A 15,666-nucleotide genomic window follows, 5' to 3' on the forward strand; every position below is an offset into this window, starting at 1 on the left:
GTGAGCTGAGGAAAATGAACGCGAACATTTGAGGGAGGGCAAGGAATATTAACATGATGTTTAAAATGCCTCTTCACTTCATGGCCATGAGTTGAACTCCAAGTGTCAGGTCCTAGGGCAGTCTAAAGTTCTATTTTACATGTAAGCTAATAATTAAAGCAGCACCACTTGGCATAGATAAAAGTCACATACTTTAAGCTAGCTCCTGAATCCTGGCAGATCTTCCCTCAGCATGAGTCTAATAATCAGATAAACAAATAAGAGAGGATACTACAATGACCAAATCATTTCCTTGATGATTTACTTCTCTCTGACAAAAGATGACATATCAATATCCTTTATATTCTATTTGCATTACAAGTGCTCCTGCAATAAAATCTGTCCTTACCTGTTGACTGCCAACATCACACAAGGGACCCACAGTAAATTACCAGTAGTATTTCTCCTGGCCTTGAAGCTCATCTCTTCTTCCTCTGGCCTTAAGACTGGTTGTGCAGAAGCTGGAAGGCTGAAGGTCCTCCTAGAGCTCTGCTTGGGAAGATTCCTAAGCACCAATCATTGCGGAAGAGATCTGAGCCCATTCTAGTCACGGATCTGACGTTTGGCAACTCCATCTACCTTATTTACACCACTGCTTTGAGATGTCTAATACTATAGGCTAATATCATTGCAAAGCAAGAATCATATGCAAAGCCCTTGCCTTTTTTTTTCCCCCTTTCTTTTCTCTCCCTCTCTCTCTCTCTTTTTTTTTTTTTTTAATTAGTTGGCTGGTACTTCAGATAAACAAAGCAAGATTTGGGATCTTTTTCCAGGGAAGCTCTCTTGCTAGCAACTACATCCGATTTGCCTGGCTTCTGGCAGCCATGAGCTTACTGTTGCAACTCAAAGGCTCCAGAAAATAAGAACCTGAATGTTAAGCTTGGGATGATTATTAAACAGTGCTTACATGAACTAAGGCAAGGGAGGAAGAGCGTGAGAAGTGGTATATTCAAAACTGACTGCCCTGAATGCTGAGGAAGGCATGTTTGAGAAACTGGAATAATTTTACACTAGAAAGAGTTCCCCAGTTAATTAAACTGATCTATCTAAGCATATTTGCACTGCTGCGGGAGTATTAGTGTAATGTGTATCACAGAAGGGACTCCATGACATTATCCTGATATGGAACCATACACATGCAGTTTAGTTCTTGGCCACTTCCCTTGACGCGGTGCGTGCATGGCGTGTGTATCACTCGAGCTGCAACCCCCAGAAAGACCTGTAAAGGCAGTGAGCAGCAAACAAGGACAGAACAGACTTTTTTTTTCCCAATTAACTGGGGAGGAAGGGGAGTCTCTTTTCGTAAGAAGCTGTTCTTGGACAAAATTCTAATTGGCTGACAGTAGATAGCCACTCTAGGCAAGGAGGAATTTAAAATGTTTTCTTTGACATAACTAGAAAGCAAAGAGATTAAATGTCCCAGTTCAGGATTTGCAACTCAAGGTTAGTGTTGATAACTGAGGAGATAAGTCTAAGTTGCTTATATATACACACATGTGTATTAATATTCACACATAAATATATACATCCACACATAATAAATATATATATTTACAGTCCCTGATTCTATGCTTCTTCTAGGAAATCATGAGAAAGACACCCTTATATATATATATATATATATATATATATGTATATATATATATACACACACATATACATTTTTATATATATGATAAATTTTATATGTATTAAAATTATACAATTTGTGTGGAGCTCTTTTGGCTCTCCAATACTAACAAGTAGGATTTGTTTTGTTTAACTTTAGTCAATGAAAGCAGTGACCCAGATTATGCCCAGGAAATAAATCGATTCACCAATTGTGCTATTTTTAGTTACCTCTCCAAATCTGCTACACTGATTTAAATATTTCATCTCACAACAGGGAGCACAGACACAACACTAAACACCAAACAACTGACTGACTGGACTCCAAACCAAAGGACAACCAGGGAGAATAAAGACCAAATGCAGCCTTATACACTCTAAAAATTTCACTCTTTAGTGGTTTTTTAAAAATTCTATTTTTGGGGGTAGCACTGGATCCCTAAGAATTTCTTTCCCTCTAAATACTGTAGTTTTGTTTTGAATCCCTGCCAAACTGGCATAAAGCAGCTATCATTCTTGCCTAATCCTGCAGGGGGGACTTAGAGACTCTCTTTTTAGAGTGTCACATTTTATTAGATGAACATATCTATGAAATCTAGTAGCACACATTTGAAAAATCCAATTGCCCATTTACTTGTCAGTAGTAGCAGATTCCCCTCCCTCACCTGACGGAAGTTATGTGCTTATTAAGAACAGTCATCATGGAGCCAGCAACCCAGGCGCCTTATGAGCACAACTTTAAAAGAAGCATTTTCATTTAAGATGAAGCTGCAAAAGCAGGAGCCTTAAACATGAGCGGCACAAGCTCAGATGTTGCTTACTTGATTCTAGCTATGTGCCCCCACCGCAGACATCCCCCCAGCTGCCTTCCCGCTGCAGGAGCCAGCAGTCACACTGTGGGCAGGAGCTTGCAAGAAACCAGCTAGGGGCTTGCAGGGAAAGTGCAGGGGAACTGCTGCCTCCAGTTAACACTCCTTCCTCTCCCCTTCTGCACCTGCAAGCATTGCAAGTATCTGCAAGGACATGCAAAGGTCCTGGCAAAAGGTTTCAGCTCAGCTTCCTGTGCTGCACATAACCAGCAGCTCCAGCCCTGCTGGGCACCATTCACCTCCACAACGACCTCAGCATTCAGCCTGGCTCACAGCACAACAGTCCCAAACATGCAAAGCCACACACGTGCACACACACACACAAAGACCGACTGCACTTTCCAAACTGCAAGCAACCAAGTTTTCAGGAACATAATGCAACTAACAACAGACCATCTCTGAAATGCAGCTGAAGAAACCACTGTGGGTGTCTTAAAGTCTGAAGAAATGGATATTACTAATGGAATAAGCAGACAGGAAGCCCAAACAGATGGAGCGGAATGTTCTTTTCTTCCTTCTGCCAGCTAGGAAGAAAACCAGTCTCTAGCTTGTGCGCGCACCTCAGATGTTCTCAGCCTTCCTTCAATGGCACTGACCGTGTCTCTGGCTGCTAGCTTGGAGCAGTGCCTTCTACGGAGAAAAAGCCCTATCAGAGGGCAGATTCATTCCTAGCAGGTCTAGAAACCATCCTGAAAGGAAAGGGTCATGGTCCTGCATGGTCTTTACAATTAATTAATGCAGCAACACTACTGGCAAGTGACAGGTTTTGGTCAGGGACAGAGTTTTTGATTTTCCAAATCTGCCCCATGAACTGTGCTCTAACTGCAGTTTTGGGGAACTGAGCTCAAGCCACGATCTCAGAGGAACAAAGGTGCATTTTTGTTACAGAAATAGACCATTTACATCCCATCAATACTAGATCTGTGTATTTTAGGGTAGCTGTAGAAAAACAATTCAGCAATTTAAGACTCTCTGCCAATTTTCCTTGTACAAAAAAGTAAAGCTTAAAATACACCTCTGCTGTTAAAGGTTCTCCCAAAAGCGCATGCTGAAGCCACACACAACAATAGGTAGCTGCGCTGGTTCCAGTTACAGCAAGCATATCCGTAAAGCAATAGCTCTGCCATGTTTTTCGACTGACTGTCCTGTCATATAACAGAGTATAAGGAAGCTTAAAGGCAAATGAGATTTTTTTTTAAAACTAGGTAAGCAGACATTTCATTCATTCATTACCATGCACAGCTGGTGCGAGTCCAAGGCAAATTCCTCCGTGTTGGCTATGGGAAGCTGGCCAGATTTCCATAGCAGAAGGCCTGTCCTTGCTGCCAGCCTGCTGCAAGATCCCTGCGTACTTTGATCCACCGCAGAGAACTTTTGACAAAGAATCTTCCTAATGCCCTAAATGGGGCAAGACGCACACTGGTAGCATTCGTGACAAATCAGACACTAGCAAGAATATATCAAAACATTCAAAATGGAAAAAAAAAAGAGGGTAGACAGCTTCCACATGCAGACATGAGAATAAACTTGTTCACTATTAAATTAGAGGATGCTACTTGTACATCCAACCAGAGACATTTTATGGGGGCCTATGGGCACTTAGAAAATGGAGAAGATAGATATAAGTTATAGCTGACAGTGTCATTTTAGACTGTACAAAAAATTTTTGTGCAAGTTTGTCTTTATAAGTTTATTCCATTAACAGGGCAAAAGGTAATTTTCTATTCTCAGTAACTACAGACCCCAACATGAGAAAAAGTAATGTGCCAGAAAGGGGATACTCCTAAGTAAAAGAGCAAAATATAGTTTTTCTCTGAACAAGCAGGTAAAACACTACTACAATACAGCTGATGCTTCTCAATGCATCTCAGTGTAAGTGTAATGCTAATGAAAGCATCTTAACTGCTCCTCATCTAGGCATATACTTCATTTCTACTATTTAAAGTAGGGTAAGAACCAACTGGGAAGCTTCAGCTTACTGGAAGCTTCTCGCCTCCACTGCTCCTGTCTCCCTGGACAGGACAACTTACCCCTCGAGGCAGAGAGGCACCTTCTGGCTCAGTCCTCCTTCAGCTGGTGGCCTGAGAGCTCTGGCAGTCACCTCTTCCTTGTGATTAAAGTTGAAAATCTCTCGTCACTAGCTTTCCTCAGAGCTTAGATTTCCCCCCACAAAATGCCTCCTCCCAGTCTCTGCAGAAATCCTGGCCAGGGACATCAAAAGAAAGTCAGTACAACTAAACTGCCTCAAGCTCTGCCAGCTCTCATGTGAGCTCAGGTTTTCTCCTTTAGCCCTAGAAGCTTCAGAACTACCTTAGCCCCACCAGACTGCACCCTCCCACTGTCATTAAAATAATCTGGAATAGTATATTTTATAAATTAACTAGGTATTCTATTTGGTTGGCCTGCAGAAAAGTTAGTTAAATAATCAAAATATAATGGCTGAGGGTTGTTTTAGAAAATCTCTGCACTGCAATATTTAAATGTACCATTATGTGCTTTTTAAAAGCCCAATCGGAAAAATTACATCATTTTGGATTTTCTCAGCATTTGGCATGTCAGCTCTCAATGTCTAAGAGCCCTATAAATAGACATTTGGACCACTTCAGTACAATCCTTCTATGCAGCTTTTCCATAATCCACTCAACTCTATTATTCAAATAAAGTGCAACTGGATCTTTTCTTGGGAGCCGGGATTATGCAATGCTCTGTACAGGAGGCTCCAAAAAACAGTATAAAGTCAAGTCTGAGTTCTAAAAATTTGCAGAGCAACAGTGTTCATTTATATTTATATGTTGTGTTTCCATTTCCTCACCTATCATCCATTAGCTCCTTCTGTTTCTTGACCTATCAAATGCCCCCTCTCGCTTGTCCTGGAATATCTGGAGTATAGCCAAGCACCTGAACACCAAATGTCAATGGACCAATAATGAAAATATAATTGCAGGATGATTAAAACTTCAATCTAAACTAGATTGCTGCTAGGTGCTATCATTTAAAGTTAAAATTATAAACTCCTCAACTATTGATGATATTTTGCCAGAACCCACTGAATTCTAGAGTTTGTTAGAAAACAAAACTCCTATGAGATGGCTAAGTACTATGAAAATAGTTGTTCAGGACACAGAAAAAAAAATCCTAGGTTTTCTGAAAGACAACTGCAATTAATAGGCTCCTTCAACCTTCTCATTGTAAGAGCCTTCCACTTCCACGCAAGTAGAATGTATAAACAAACATGCAGAACAGCAATGAGAACTCTCAATGTAACCTTTGCAAACATACTGTGTAACACTGCTTTTGTGTTTATTACATACATGTATCTAAATATATAATTAATTTCATTTACCACATATTTCTTTTCAGTACATGCTGACCACACCAGTTATTCAGCTAATGTGAATGACTTGGGTAAATAGCTCTGTGAAAGATCTGAGTATATATGATGTAATAAATCATACATATATATATATACACAATATATATTAGGACAGAAGATGGTTCCAGGAAAAAAAAAAACATTTAGATGGATTCTCTTATTAATAAAAATGAAAATAGGACTTCTAGTCAGTGAAAGAAGAATTCCTGAAAGCAGGAATCAGCTTCCATACCACTGTTTACATTCTTTTTCCATTCTGCCTTCACCTGACTCATGAGACATTCACTGTAAGAATGAATCAAAATACCAGTTTCAGAAAATCATCTCCACAAAAACTCCACTTCTTTCTTGCCACAAAACCCAAGTTCTCTTTGGCTATGCTTGCAAATTTAAGTGCTAAAATATGGTAATGTGTTCTTGCCTCAATAAGCCAGATACATTCATATTCAGTTATTCATTCATTTAGCCAACATATTACTTAGTTCTGGCAATACAACTACATTCTTTCTCTCTACAAGGATAACCAAAAAAACCCAAAGGAGTCAGCCTTAAAATCCAACTTGCTAAGTAAAATAAAACTTTGTGCAGATGCATCCATTGTTTAATATCAAAAGGGTGATTCAGCCTGAAGTTGTACTGAGCTGAGAAACTCTAAAACGTATATATTTCAAAAATAAATATGGCCTGAATAAGCATGCAATAGTAAGTCCTATTAAAACAATCACTTATAAGATATAACACTCATAAACTAACTCTTATACTTGCAATGTACAGCATTGGAAAGATATCAATAAAGATTATGTTTATGCTATATTAATAAACAATATTATGTGTTTTTAATTACATCTTCACATATAGTATCATTTAATACAGACAAGTATGCAAATATACCAATATTGTCTAAGAAGTCCCTGCCCTCCTTTAGCAGACATTAAATATGAATGACATCATAGTTCCTAAGGCCAAACACATTATACAGGCAGAACATGTGGAGTGTGTAAGCGTATCTAAGGTATTAAATTTTTCTCCAACTAAACAAGACCGATACCAAGCGGATAGGTGATAAAGAACTGCACACCTGCTCTGCTAAATAAGGCGAGAGAAGTCCATTGCACTGGATTTACCTCTCCATAGTTCATTACTCAGAATTGCATATTAGATCTAGCTTGTAAATGCTTCATATGACATCTATATGACTCTAACATCATAACCATGTCTATGTGTTTACTTTATAAGCTTTGCAGAAATGCTGATTTTACCTGAGTTTTTCTATCCACTGACTCGCAGACAGATAAATAAAGTCTGCAAGCTGCAAGCCCTATAAAAACACAAATTCATTGGACACATCTGAGTTTAACAACCGATTCCTTTCAGGACCTGTGATAATTTCAGCATCTGTTTGAAGCACAAGCAGCACCAAGTCCAGAGCTCTCCGCCACGCCTCCATCTTGGCTGCAACATTATCATAAACACTGAAATCCACTGCAGGGTCCGTGAAGGGATCAGAAGCACCTTGGACCACAACACCTCTTCTAAATTCTTTCAGTATATATGCTGAGGGAGAGCCATAGTCAGCTGCTTTTTTGAGGTGGCATTCGATTAAGGTACGTGCTTCAATCTCCGACGCTGCTTTTGCAGTGTTACACAAAATTGCTGAAAGATACTGGGTCCAGCCACTTGCTAATGCTTGAAGCACAACTGACTTGCACTCGGTCAAAGACGCTGCCAGCCAAGAAGGATTGTGAAACTCTTTCTCAGCATTTGTTCTTGCTGGCTTCAAAGACTGTTCTGCAAGCATCTGAGTGTGACTAAGGCACAAGAGCTCAACTGCACCACCACCAAGAAAAACCTTCCCTTCGTCTAAAGCATGATGCAGCCGATACACAAAAGTCCAGAACTGGTCTTCAATGAGCTGCAGCTTGGCAGCGACGGTAGTGGTGAGCACAGCCGTGAGAAGGGGAATTCCTTGCACGTCTATCCTAACTGGCACAAGCTCACGCAGCTCCATCGCATGCCCGTCACAGGCCCTCCACACCTGCACGTGGGCCCCGCTCCCGAGGTGACGGGCATGCAGCTGAGCGAGGTACGGCACCGCCTGGGCGCCCGAGGCCTCCCCAAGCGCACGTAGCACACGGGCTTTCACAGAACCTATCACCAGGATGTTGTTTGCCATGCATCTTTCCATCAGTTTTTCACACACGTTTCCTTTGACCAAAATCAAGTTGACCTCAAAACGCGTTAGAACGTCTAACGCGCTGCACAGCCACACATCTTCTGAGGTGCCTTCCTGCAAGCTGGGCGCTTCCGATATGGTCCTCACATTATGTGGCCTATTAAAACCTAAGTGACGATACTGCTCAGTCAGGTCCCCATCCATCAGCAGGATCCTCAGGGGTTTGTCTTGAAGGTAGTTGATAATTGAGGCTTGTTCTGGGGATACTAATGTGATAAAGCCTGGGCAAACACAAGAATAACTTTCAGGCAGGCCCAGTAAACAGCATGTCACAATTTCTGTGACATTAAGCTGGGAAGACCCACCACATTCAGCTCGCCGCTGTTGATATGCAATAATGTTTTGTAGCAGTTTCAGGCTAGTCCCATTTCCGTGGCTCAGAGCCATTGCCAAATGTCCAAAACCATTACACTCACATGGATATGCTGATTGTCCTGAGAAATAACCTTCCAAATTGCCTAGCTGGCTTGAAAAATTGCATTTTGCTAGAGTGCTGAAGTATCTACTGTGACTTAATTTTTTTTTGTTGCAGCTGGATGTGATAACACCACTTGCAGAAATCACAGATTTACTTTCGTCATCCACCGGTTTGACAAGGGAAGCTACTGAACCAAAGTCTGACAAAGTTGAAACCAAACAGCTGGTACTAAAGTTACAACTATCATCTGGACAGGAATGAACGTTTCTTGGAACAGCAACTTCCTCTGATGCAGGAGCACCTTTCTGAAAACACACTTGAGGATTTAGAAAACTGTTAGAGCTAATGTAGTAAGTTTTGTTTTCAAAAATGCTTTTCCTAGCACTGCTGGAACATAGTTCTTTATTTACATCATGTATTGATAGCTCAAGACACTGAACTTTCTCACAGCAAGAGTGCAAGCCCTCTGCCATCACAGACCCTATTACTGAAACAGGCACGTTCTGCTGGAGGCACTCTAGCACAGCACTGCTCCACGCGCCGACCAGAAACAACAGGCTACTCATCCCGGTTTTAAATTCCTTGTTCTGTGCCTGAATGGTTTCATTAAGAAGCTGTCCAGCGGCACTGCTTAAATCCAAACTTTCGATGAGCCTGACTGCGGAACAAGTCAACACGCTCTGGTTGGTGCTTTCGTCCACAACAAACTTGCACGACTTCACTGGCCCCAGCAGTGTTCTTCCAGCTAACGCAAAGGCGGAAAGTTGCTCGAGTCCAACATGCCTTTTCGCAGTCACTTCCCTGAAAGCCATGGCCAGCACACAGCATCTGTGAACAAAACAAACTTATTGCCCCATCCTCGCAGTACTCCAGAGAATAAATACAAAAAATTAACAGGCTAACGCTGAACACAGCCCTTTTGTGACGCACTCTGCATGAAACGGCCCTTTATCCAGCACACTCGTTATGGGACATTGATGGATGCATTTAATGAAATGATACATTGCTAGGTGCCAAGGGAAGATTTTTCCATGGCATTATAGCAAAATGCTATTAATTCCAGTGGTTTCTTAAGCATGAAGCAGTACAGGTTTTACAGCACTGCCATTCCTCTCCTGGACAGCTAGCTGGAATTTCAGTCATCTTAGAGCACGACTTTCTCAGTGCAGGAAGGAAACCTTTATGTGCAACCCCAGCCCTCACTACAGACATCTCTTGCTATCAAGTGTTATGCCATTGACTTCAGCAGTCAAATCTGGAAAGGGATAATCAACCTGATTTTATTCCAATTCTTTAACACACACCAATACCCCATTTCACATATATCAAAAGAAATGCCACTTCCTTTTGTCTCACATACAGCAAATAGCCAAGATTTTAAGGTTTTGGTCTTCTATTCAGCCAAAAAGAAACACCTTCTTTCCCTTAAAATCTTCTCCACAAGACAGTGCTGTGGCAGACCACATGGATTAAACGCATGCTCCCTCTTTTTAGACCACATGGATTAAACTAACGCTCCCTCATCTTTTAATAATGAATCTAAATAAATTAACTAGATGAAACAGGCCAAATAATGCTCCCTGTCTGGGTTCTCTACATGTTATAAGGTTTTGGAGAGAGGGATTTCCATTTTCCAGCACTTGCTCTCCCCGTGCTCTTGAGCAAGGGCTGCAGACCAGCAGCATAAGCTCTTCTCTGACTAGAAGTGTGTTTTTATTTCAATTAATAGAAAGCCAGGGCTGTTTGCGAGATAGATTAACCAGGGTTGGTGCAGGACCTTCTATGAGGCCAAGATATTTACAGCAAACCTCAATGCAACTAACTACAAGGTGCTTAACTGAAATTTCCTCTGAAACTTCATCTGGAAAACCAAATGGACCCAAGGCTTGGCTGCAGAAACAGATGAAGGCACGGTCTGGGCTTACAGGAAAAAGTGCTTTTATTCTGCTGCTTGCACAACTTTTGGCAAGATGCGTGATCTACGATCTTGTGATATTTTCCCCCCCCTTTTCTTTTACGCATATTACTTTGGCAAGAATAACCAAATTAACATGCTGTAGGAATCAACATGAACCGGACCCAAAGCTGCACTTTGCTTTCCCACCAGCCCTTTAACTTTTCTTCCACCCGGCCTAAGGTGGAAAAGGTAAAAAGTCAGGTGGGGTTATACTTCAGAATCAAGCAAAGGCAGCAAGAGAAGGAAGACCTTGGAGACCAAATGGACAAACAAAACCAGTAGTGAAGAACAGGCATGGAGAGGACACTGACCACAGAAAGCTTCTGCAGAGCTGACGTGCACCCTCACCTACTGCTCTCTGCCTCATTACTTCTCTCTGCAGGCCAATGAGCAGAATAAAACTCACCCTTTGCCACATTTTGTTATACTTGCCCTCACAGATTTTCAGGGGGTGCTCTAGCAAACAAGAAGCATTCCAGACACTTACTACTTTGATTTACAGCACCTTAACCAGGAGAGTTAAATTGCCACAGGAAAATTCTGGATGGACTTGTTTTCCAGATGAACATCTTTGAGTAAATCTGGCATAAAACTATTCTTATTTATTTTTTTTTAGGCACAAAACACTCTGCTTACGCTCCCATCACAAAGTGCACAGGTGGCAGTCACCACTTACCTCCTCTACCTGAAAGCCAACGCTAGAGAACAAGCTTCCCGGCTTAGTGCAGCCAGAGGCAAAAGGTCGTGGTAAACGAGCTCCACACTGCTTGGAGCCGGGAGGTAGAAAGCGGGAAAAACGCAAGCAGGGAGAAGGGGGAGAACGAGGATAGCACCCCCGTCAGCCACGGGCAGCTAGACAAAGGGGCTCCGCACCGGCTGCCCCCCAGCAGGAAGCAAACGGCCAGGCCGCCTCGAGCGGGCCGCGGCTCCCCCCGCGCCGCTGGGCGGGCGCCAGCGCAGCAACGGCCGCAAGCCGCCCCGTTGCCAGGACACCGCCGCCGCTCGCACCGCCAACCGTCGAGGCAGCCGCGCGTCACTGTTACGTCACAAGCCCGCTGGGCCCCCATTGGCCCGGAGAGGGAGGAGGGCGGAGCCTGCGCGGCGCCCAGCTCCCGGATTGGACGTGCCGTGGTTGGGCGGGGCGTGGCGCGCTGCGGCCGCTGGGAGCGGCGTGGCGTGGCGGGCCGAGCCGGAGCGGTGTCCGCGCGGCCGCGGCCTCATGGTGAGCGCCCCGGCCGGCCCCGCCGCGGGGTCCTCGCTGGCCTTATTTGGTCCGCGGCCTGTCAGTTAACGCTGGGGAGGCGGGGGGACGGCAACATTTCTCTGTGCAGATGGGAGGGGGCCGCGAGGCGTCTGCCGCCTTTTGGAGCACCGAGGTGCCAGAGAGGCTGCGGGACTGGCCAACTTTTGCAGCAAAAGCCCGTCCGAAGTTTAGGTCGCCCCTAAAAACAGCTTGGCGTGCTTGAGGGCAAGGGGCAGAGGGCTGTGCCGCGCGGTAACCCAAGCGCGGGAGACGGAAAGCGGAAGAAAATCTGTATTCAGGGAACAAGTCCCCTCTGCAGGGCTCCCGGGGCGGACCCGCTCCCGCGCCAGCACCAGAAGCAGGAGAGGCCTCCGACAAGGGCGGATCGTAGTGCACGAGCTCAGCACCCGCGCCCCAGCTCCCCTTTGGGGACCACGGGCCAGCTCTGAGGAACCAGAGCAGCCAGCAGGAGGTGCAAAGGGCCCTGCTCAGCTCCGGGAGCGATGGTTCCCATGCCGCCTGTTCTTCTTGCTGGCATTGCTTGTTGATCCTTCTGTTTAAAGCAGAAAATATAAAGCCTATCTGCTGATTGCCAAAGTCTACAGCTTCCTTTCCCTTATAGGATAATCTAAAAAAGCATGCAGAGGCACCCAGTGCCTACCTGTTGCAGCAAAGAACATCTCACTTCTACTACAGCCTTAGTATAGCTACTGTTACTGTAGTTATTGGTTATATACATTTTTTTTTTCCTTTTCTACAAGCAAGCTATTTCTTATCTTTTTCTCTCCTTCTCTCACTGAAGGCATCCAACTACAGAAAGCCTGGCTTAGGTACAGCCCAGCGGAAGAAAAGTGGTTTGAAACCTGAACTTACTGAAGAGCAAAAGCAGGAGATCAGAGAAGCTTTTGATTTGTTTGATACAGATGGATCTGGAAGCATTGACGTAAAAGAACTGAAGGTTTTTAAGTGTTTTGTTTTGTTGGATGGAAACATCTTCAGTTTCTAAGTTGTAGCTGTTAGCTTTCTGTTTGTGTCGCCCTAGCTTGCTCAATTTAAAATGATTTTGGTGTATGAACAACAGAAACTGCTTGAATTTTTGACTGGATGTTAGGTTTACACAGTTAAGCTGAGAAAGCTCTGATTTGGTTGAGAGTAGGCTTCTTGAATACATTGGTGGTAGGCCAGGTAAGCTGTAATACCCGAATGGTAGAGATTAAACTGTTTCTAAAGAAACAGTACCCATTTCTTAAGTATCCTTATAACTGGAAAAGGTCATTATTTCTGGGAACTGGATTTCTGTTCTTTTGGGATGAATTGCACGGTATCAAAACACTCATTCCAAAACAAAACACATTGTTTTTCCACATATCCAGGAATGATACAACCATATTTTTATATATTTAATCCCCTAATCACTTTTTTTTTTTATAAAAGAACAACACAACGATCTGAGTTGCAGTTTAAGTAACATGCGTACGGGGAAGTACCCTCAAGTACAAGGGCAGGTTATTCCAAGTTCTCTTCCTGTTGATTTTTATCTTTGATTTTTCTGTTTGTTTGTTTTTCAGAGCCTGGACCTTTCACCTTACTTGTCTTTGTTCCTTTGATTTTTCACATACACTCTATATTTACTTCTGTGCACGTTACATGAAAGTTAAGGGTCCCCTAAGATGTTCTTTGGAAGTATTTACACTTGGTTAAGGAGTGTTTGTCATCAGAATGCAGTATGTTTGTGAAAATACATAGTTCTTTAAGATGGAATGAAATTTTGTAGCATCAACCACTTAATGCCACATCATTTTTCTTTTTAAAAATTCTTTCCAAAATGTGGATATTTTATAACAGGAAGGACTCCCCTTTGAACAATGGAATGGAACATTTTCAGTCATCCTGTCACAAGGCCTTGGTCAGACACCACACCAGCTAAATATTAAGTTTTTGTTGAATTGGCATTTTCCAGTAGAAAAAAAAACATTTTGTGAAGAAAACTTCTGCCCCATATTAAATATTGCTTTCCCTTTGAGTATAATACATTTAATAAATTTAATACATTAGTACTTTTGTTCTGTGAGATTGAGATTTGCTTTGCTTTGCTTTGACTAGCAGCACAATCAATCTTGGATGATTTTTCAAGTACTGTCCCTCTTCCCCTGTGCCAAGCTTAGGGATATGGATTTTGCCTGTTTATATGTACTAGAGCGTGTAAATTAACTGCATGTAATTCTGGACCCATCAAAAGTAATAGGCATTCTGCCCTAAATTTCAAAAAGAGTGACATAACCTCTTGAACCTCCCTTGAAGTCCCATTTTAGTAATCCAGTCCCTTTAGGAACCACGTTCCTGAGCTATAGTCCAGAAACTCAGCTTAGAACCTCTTCCTGACTGAGACACAAAAGTTTCTCTTATTTTCAAAAAGAAAAACTCCATGTTTCCTATGGAACCAAAGAGAAAATATGATTGAGCCTTAAGAATATCAGACCTCTGCTACTGCTGATGGGAAATATGAAATAGGCGAGTAAGAGACTTGAGGCTATTTTCCTTGCCCTAAGTTATTGCTACCCTTTTGGAAAAGGGATCACTAGAATTCTGATGGCATCCTAACAGAATGGCTTTTCTGTGCAGGTTGCAATGCGCGCTTTAGGCTTTGAGCCGAAGAAGGAGGAAATTAAGAAAATGATAGCAGATATTGACAAAGAAGGAAGTGGCACCATTGACTTTGAGGACTTCTTGGCAATGATGACGCAAAAAATGGTAGCAATTAAAAAAATGATGTATGTCTCAGTATCAAAAGATACTGAAAAGGGGTATCTCAGTAGTAGGTGTGTTATTATTTTTTATTCATGTTTTAGAGTGAGAAGGACTCAAAAGAAGAAATACTGAAAGCTTTCAGATTATTTGATGATGATGGCACAGGAAAGATTTCATTCAAAAACTTGAAGCGTGTTGCCAAGGAGCTGGGAGAAAATTTAACCGATGAAGAACTTCAGGTAAGTACTTGCTAGACATGTTCTAATGGGCATGGACCTATCCTGTACCTTCTGTAGCTCCAGTGAAAGCCTGGGCCTACACAAAAGGGCTAAGGGGTTAGAAGTGTGACGAGCAATAGAATACGTAATTATACCTGCAAATGAAGTGTTTCCGATTTGTTGTTTTTTAACAAACGTTAAGAGTTTTGAGTCAAGGTCAGTGCCTGATCAAATTTATGATATTTCTTCTAGGAAATGATTGATGAAGCTGATCGAGATGGAGATGGAGAAGTAAATGAGCAAGAATTTTTGAGAATCATGAAGAAAACTAGCTTATATTAGTGTTTGTTGCCTCGCTTTACAGCTGCTTCAAAAGGTGGCCTGGAAAAGACTTAAAAACAGGACTAATGTCTCTTACATATTTTATGACATTAAAAGAAGGTCTGAAAGGACAGATTTTTGGTTCGTTCTTTTTCAAAAATGTTAATTGAGGAAGGGGGCTTCAGTATCCAGAATAAATGAAATATTGCATGAATGAAGGATAAGGATGAATCTGCAAGATAGGATCTTTTAATGACAATTTTGGTAATTGCCATTTGGAGTAAAAACTACTCTATATTGGTTATTTCAAAGCCTAGTAATTCCCACTGCTTTGGGGAAAGGCTGTCTTTGAGTTTCCTACAGCTGCATAAGGAAATCTTCTATATGTTATAGTCTTAAAAGTATAAGCACAGTATTTCTATTCCTTTTAAGTCTTTTAGGTCATCTTTTGGTATGTCGCTTTTGCCTGTTTCCACAAATGACTCTCAAAATCAATTGCATACCTATGGTTATTTCTGTATGAAACACTGAATTCTCATGGCAAGTTTTTTTGGACCTGATGGGAAGCAAATGTGGATAACCCGATATAAACTTTCACTGACAGCCACCTGCCATCTTTATATGTTCAGTTATTTAATA

At 42.2% G+C, this 15,666-nt stretch overlaps 2 protein-coding genes across 2 annotated transcripts; one reads left to right on the forward strand and one right to left on the reverse strand.

Annotated features, from left to right (window-relative positions):
• Nucleotides 1–7,162: 7,162 nt before the first annotated feature.
• Nucleotides 7,163–11,237, reverse strand: BBS12 (Bardet-Biedl syndrome 12). The gene is made up of 2 exons (XM_010220332.2): nt 11,174–11,237; nt 7,163–9,368 (listed from the first exon to the last, which is right to left on the reverse strand). The coding sequence occupies exon 2, from the start codon at nt 9,350–9,352 to the stop codon at nt 7,208–7,210; it is 2,145 nt and encodes a 714-aa protein (XP_010218634.2). The 5' UTR covers nt 9,353–9,368; nt 11,174–11,237; the 3' UTR covers nt 7,163–7,207.
• Nucleotides 11,238–11,648: 411 nt separating this feature from the next.
• LOC104573150 (uncharacterized) lies at nt 11,649–15,065 on the forward strand. Its single transcript, XM_088527664.1, has 5 exons — nt 11,649–11,719; nt 12,543–12,698; nt 14,363–14,491; nt 14,590–14,727; nt 14,959–15,065. Exons 1-5 carry the CDS (start codon nt 11,717–11,719, stop codon nt 15,046–15,048), a joined length of 516 nt encoding a protein of 171 aa, XP_088383790.1. The 5' UTR covers nt 11,649–11,716; the 3' UTR covers nt 15,049–15,065.
• Nucleotides 15,066–15,666: the final 601 nt, after the last annotated feature.

Source organism: Tinamus guttatus, unplaced genomic scaffold (assembly GCF_059628265.1).
Source record: "Tinamus guttatus ecotype Peru unplaced genomic scaffold, ASM5962826v1 Tinamus_guttatus_pri_ptg000288l, whole genome shotgun sequence".
NCBI classification, from domain to species: domain Eukaryota; kingdom Metazoa; phylum Chordata; class Aves; order Tinamiformes; family Tinamidae; genus Tinamus; species Tinamus guttatus.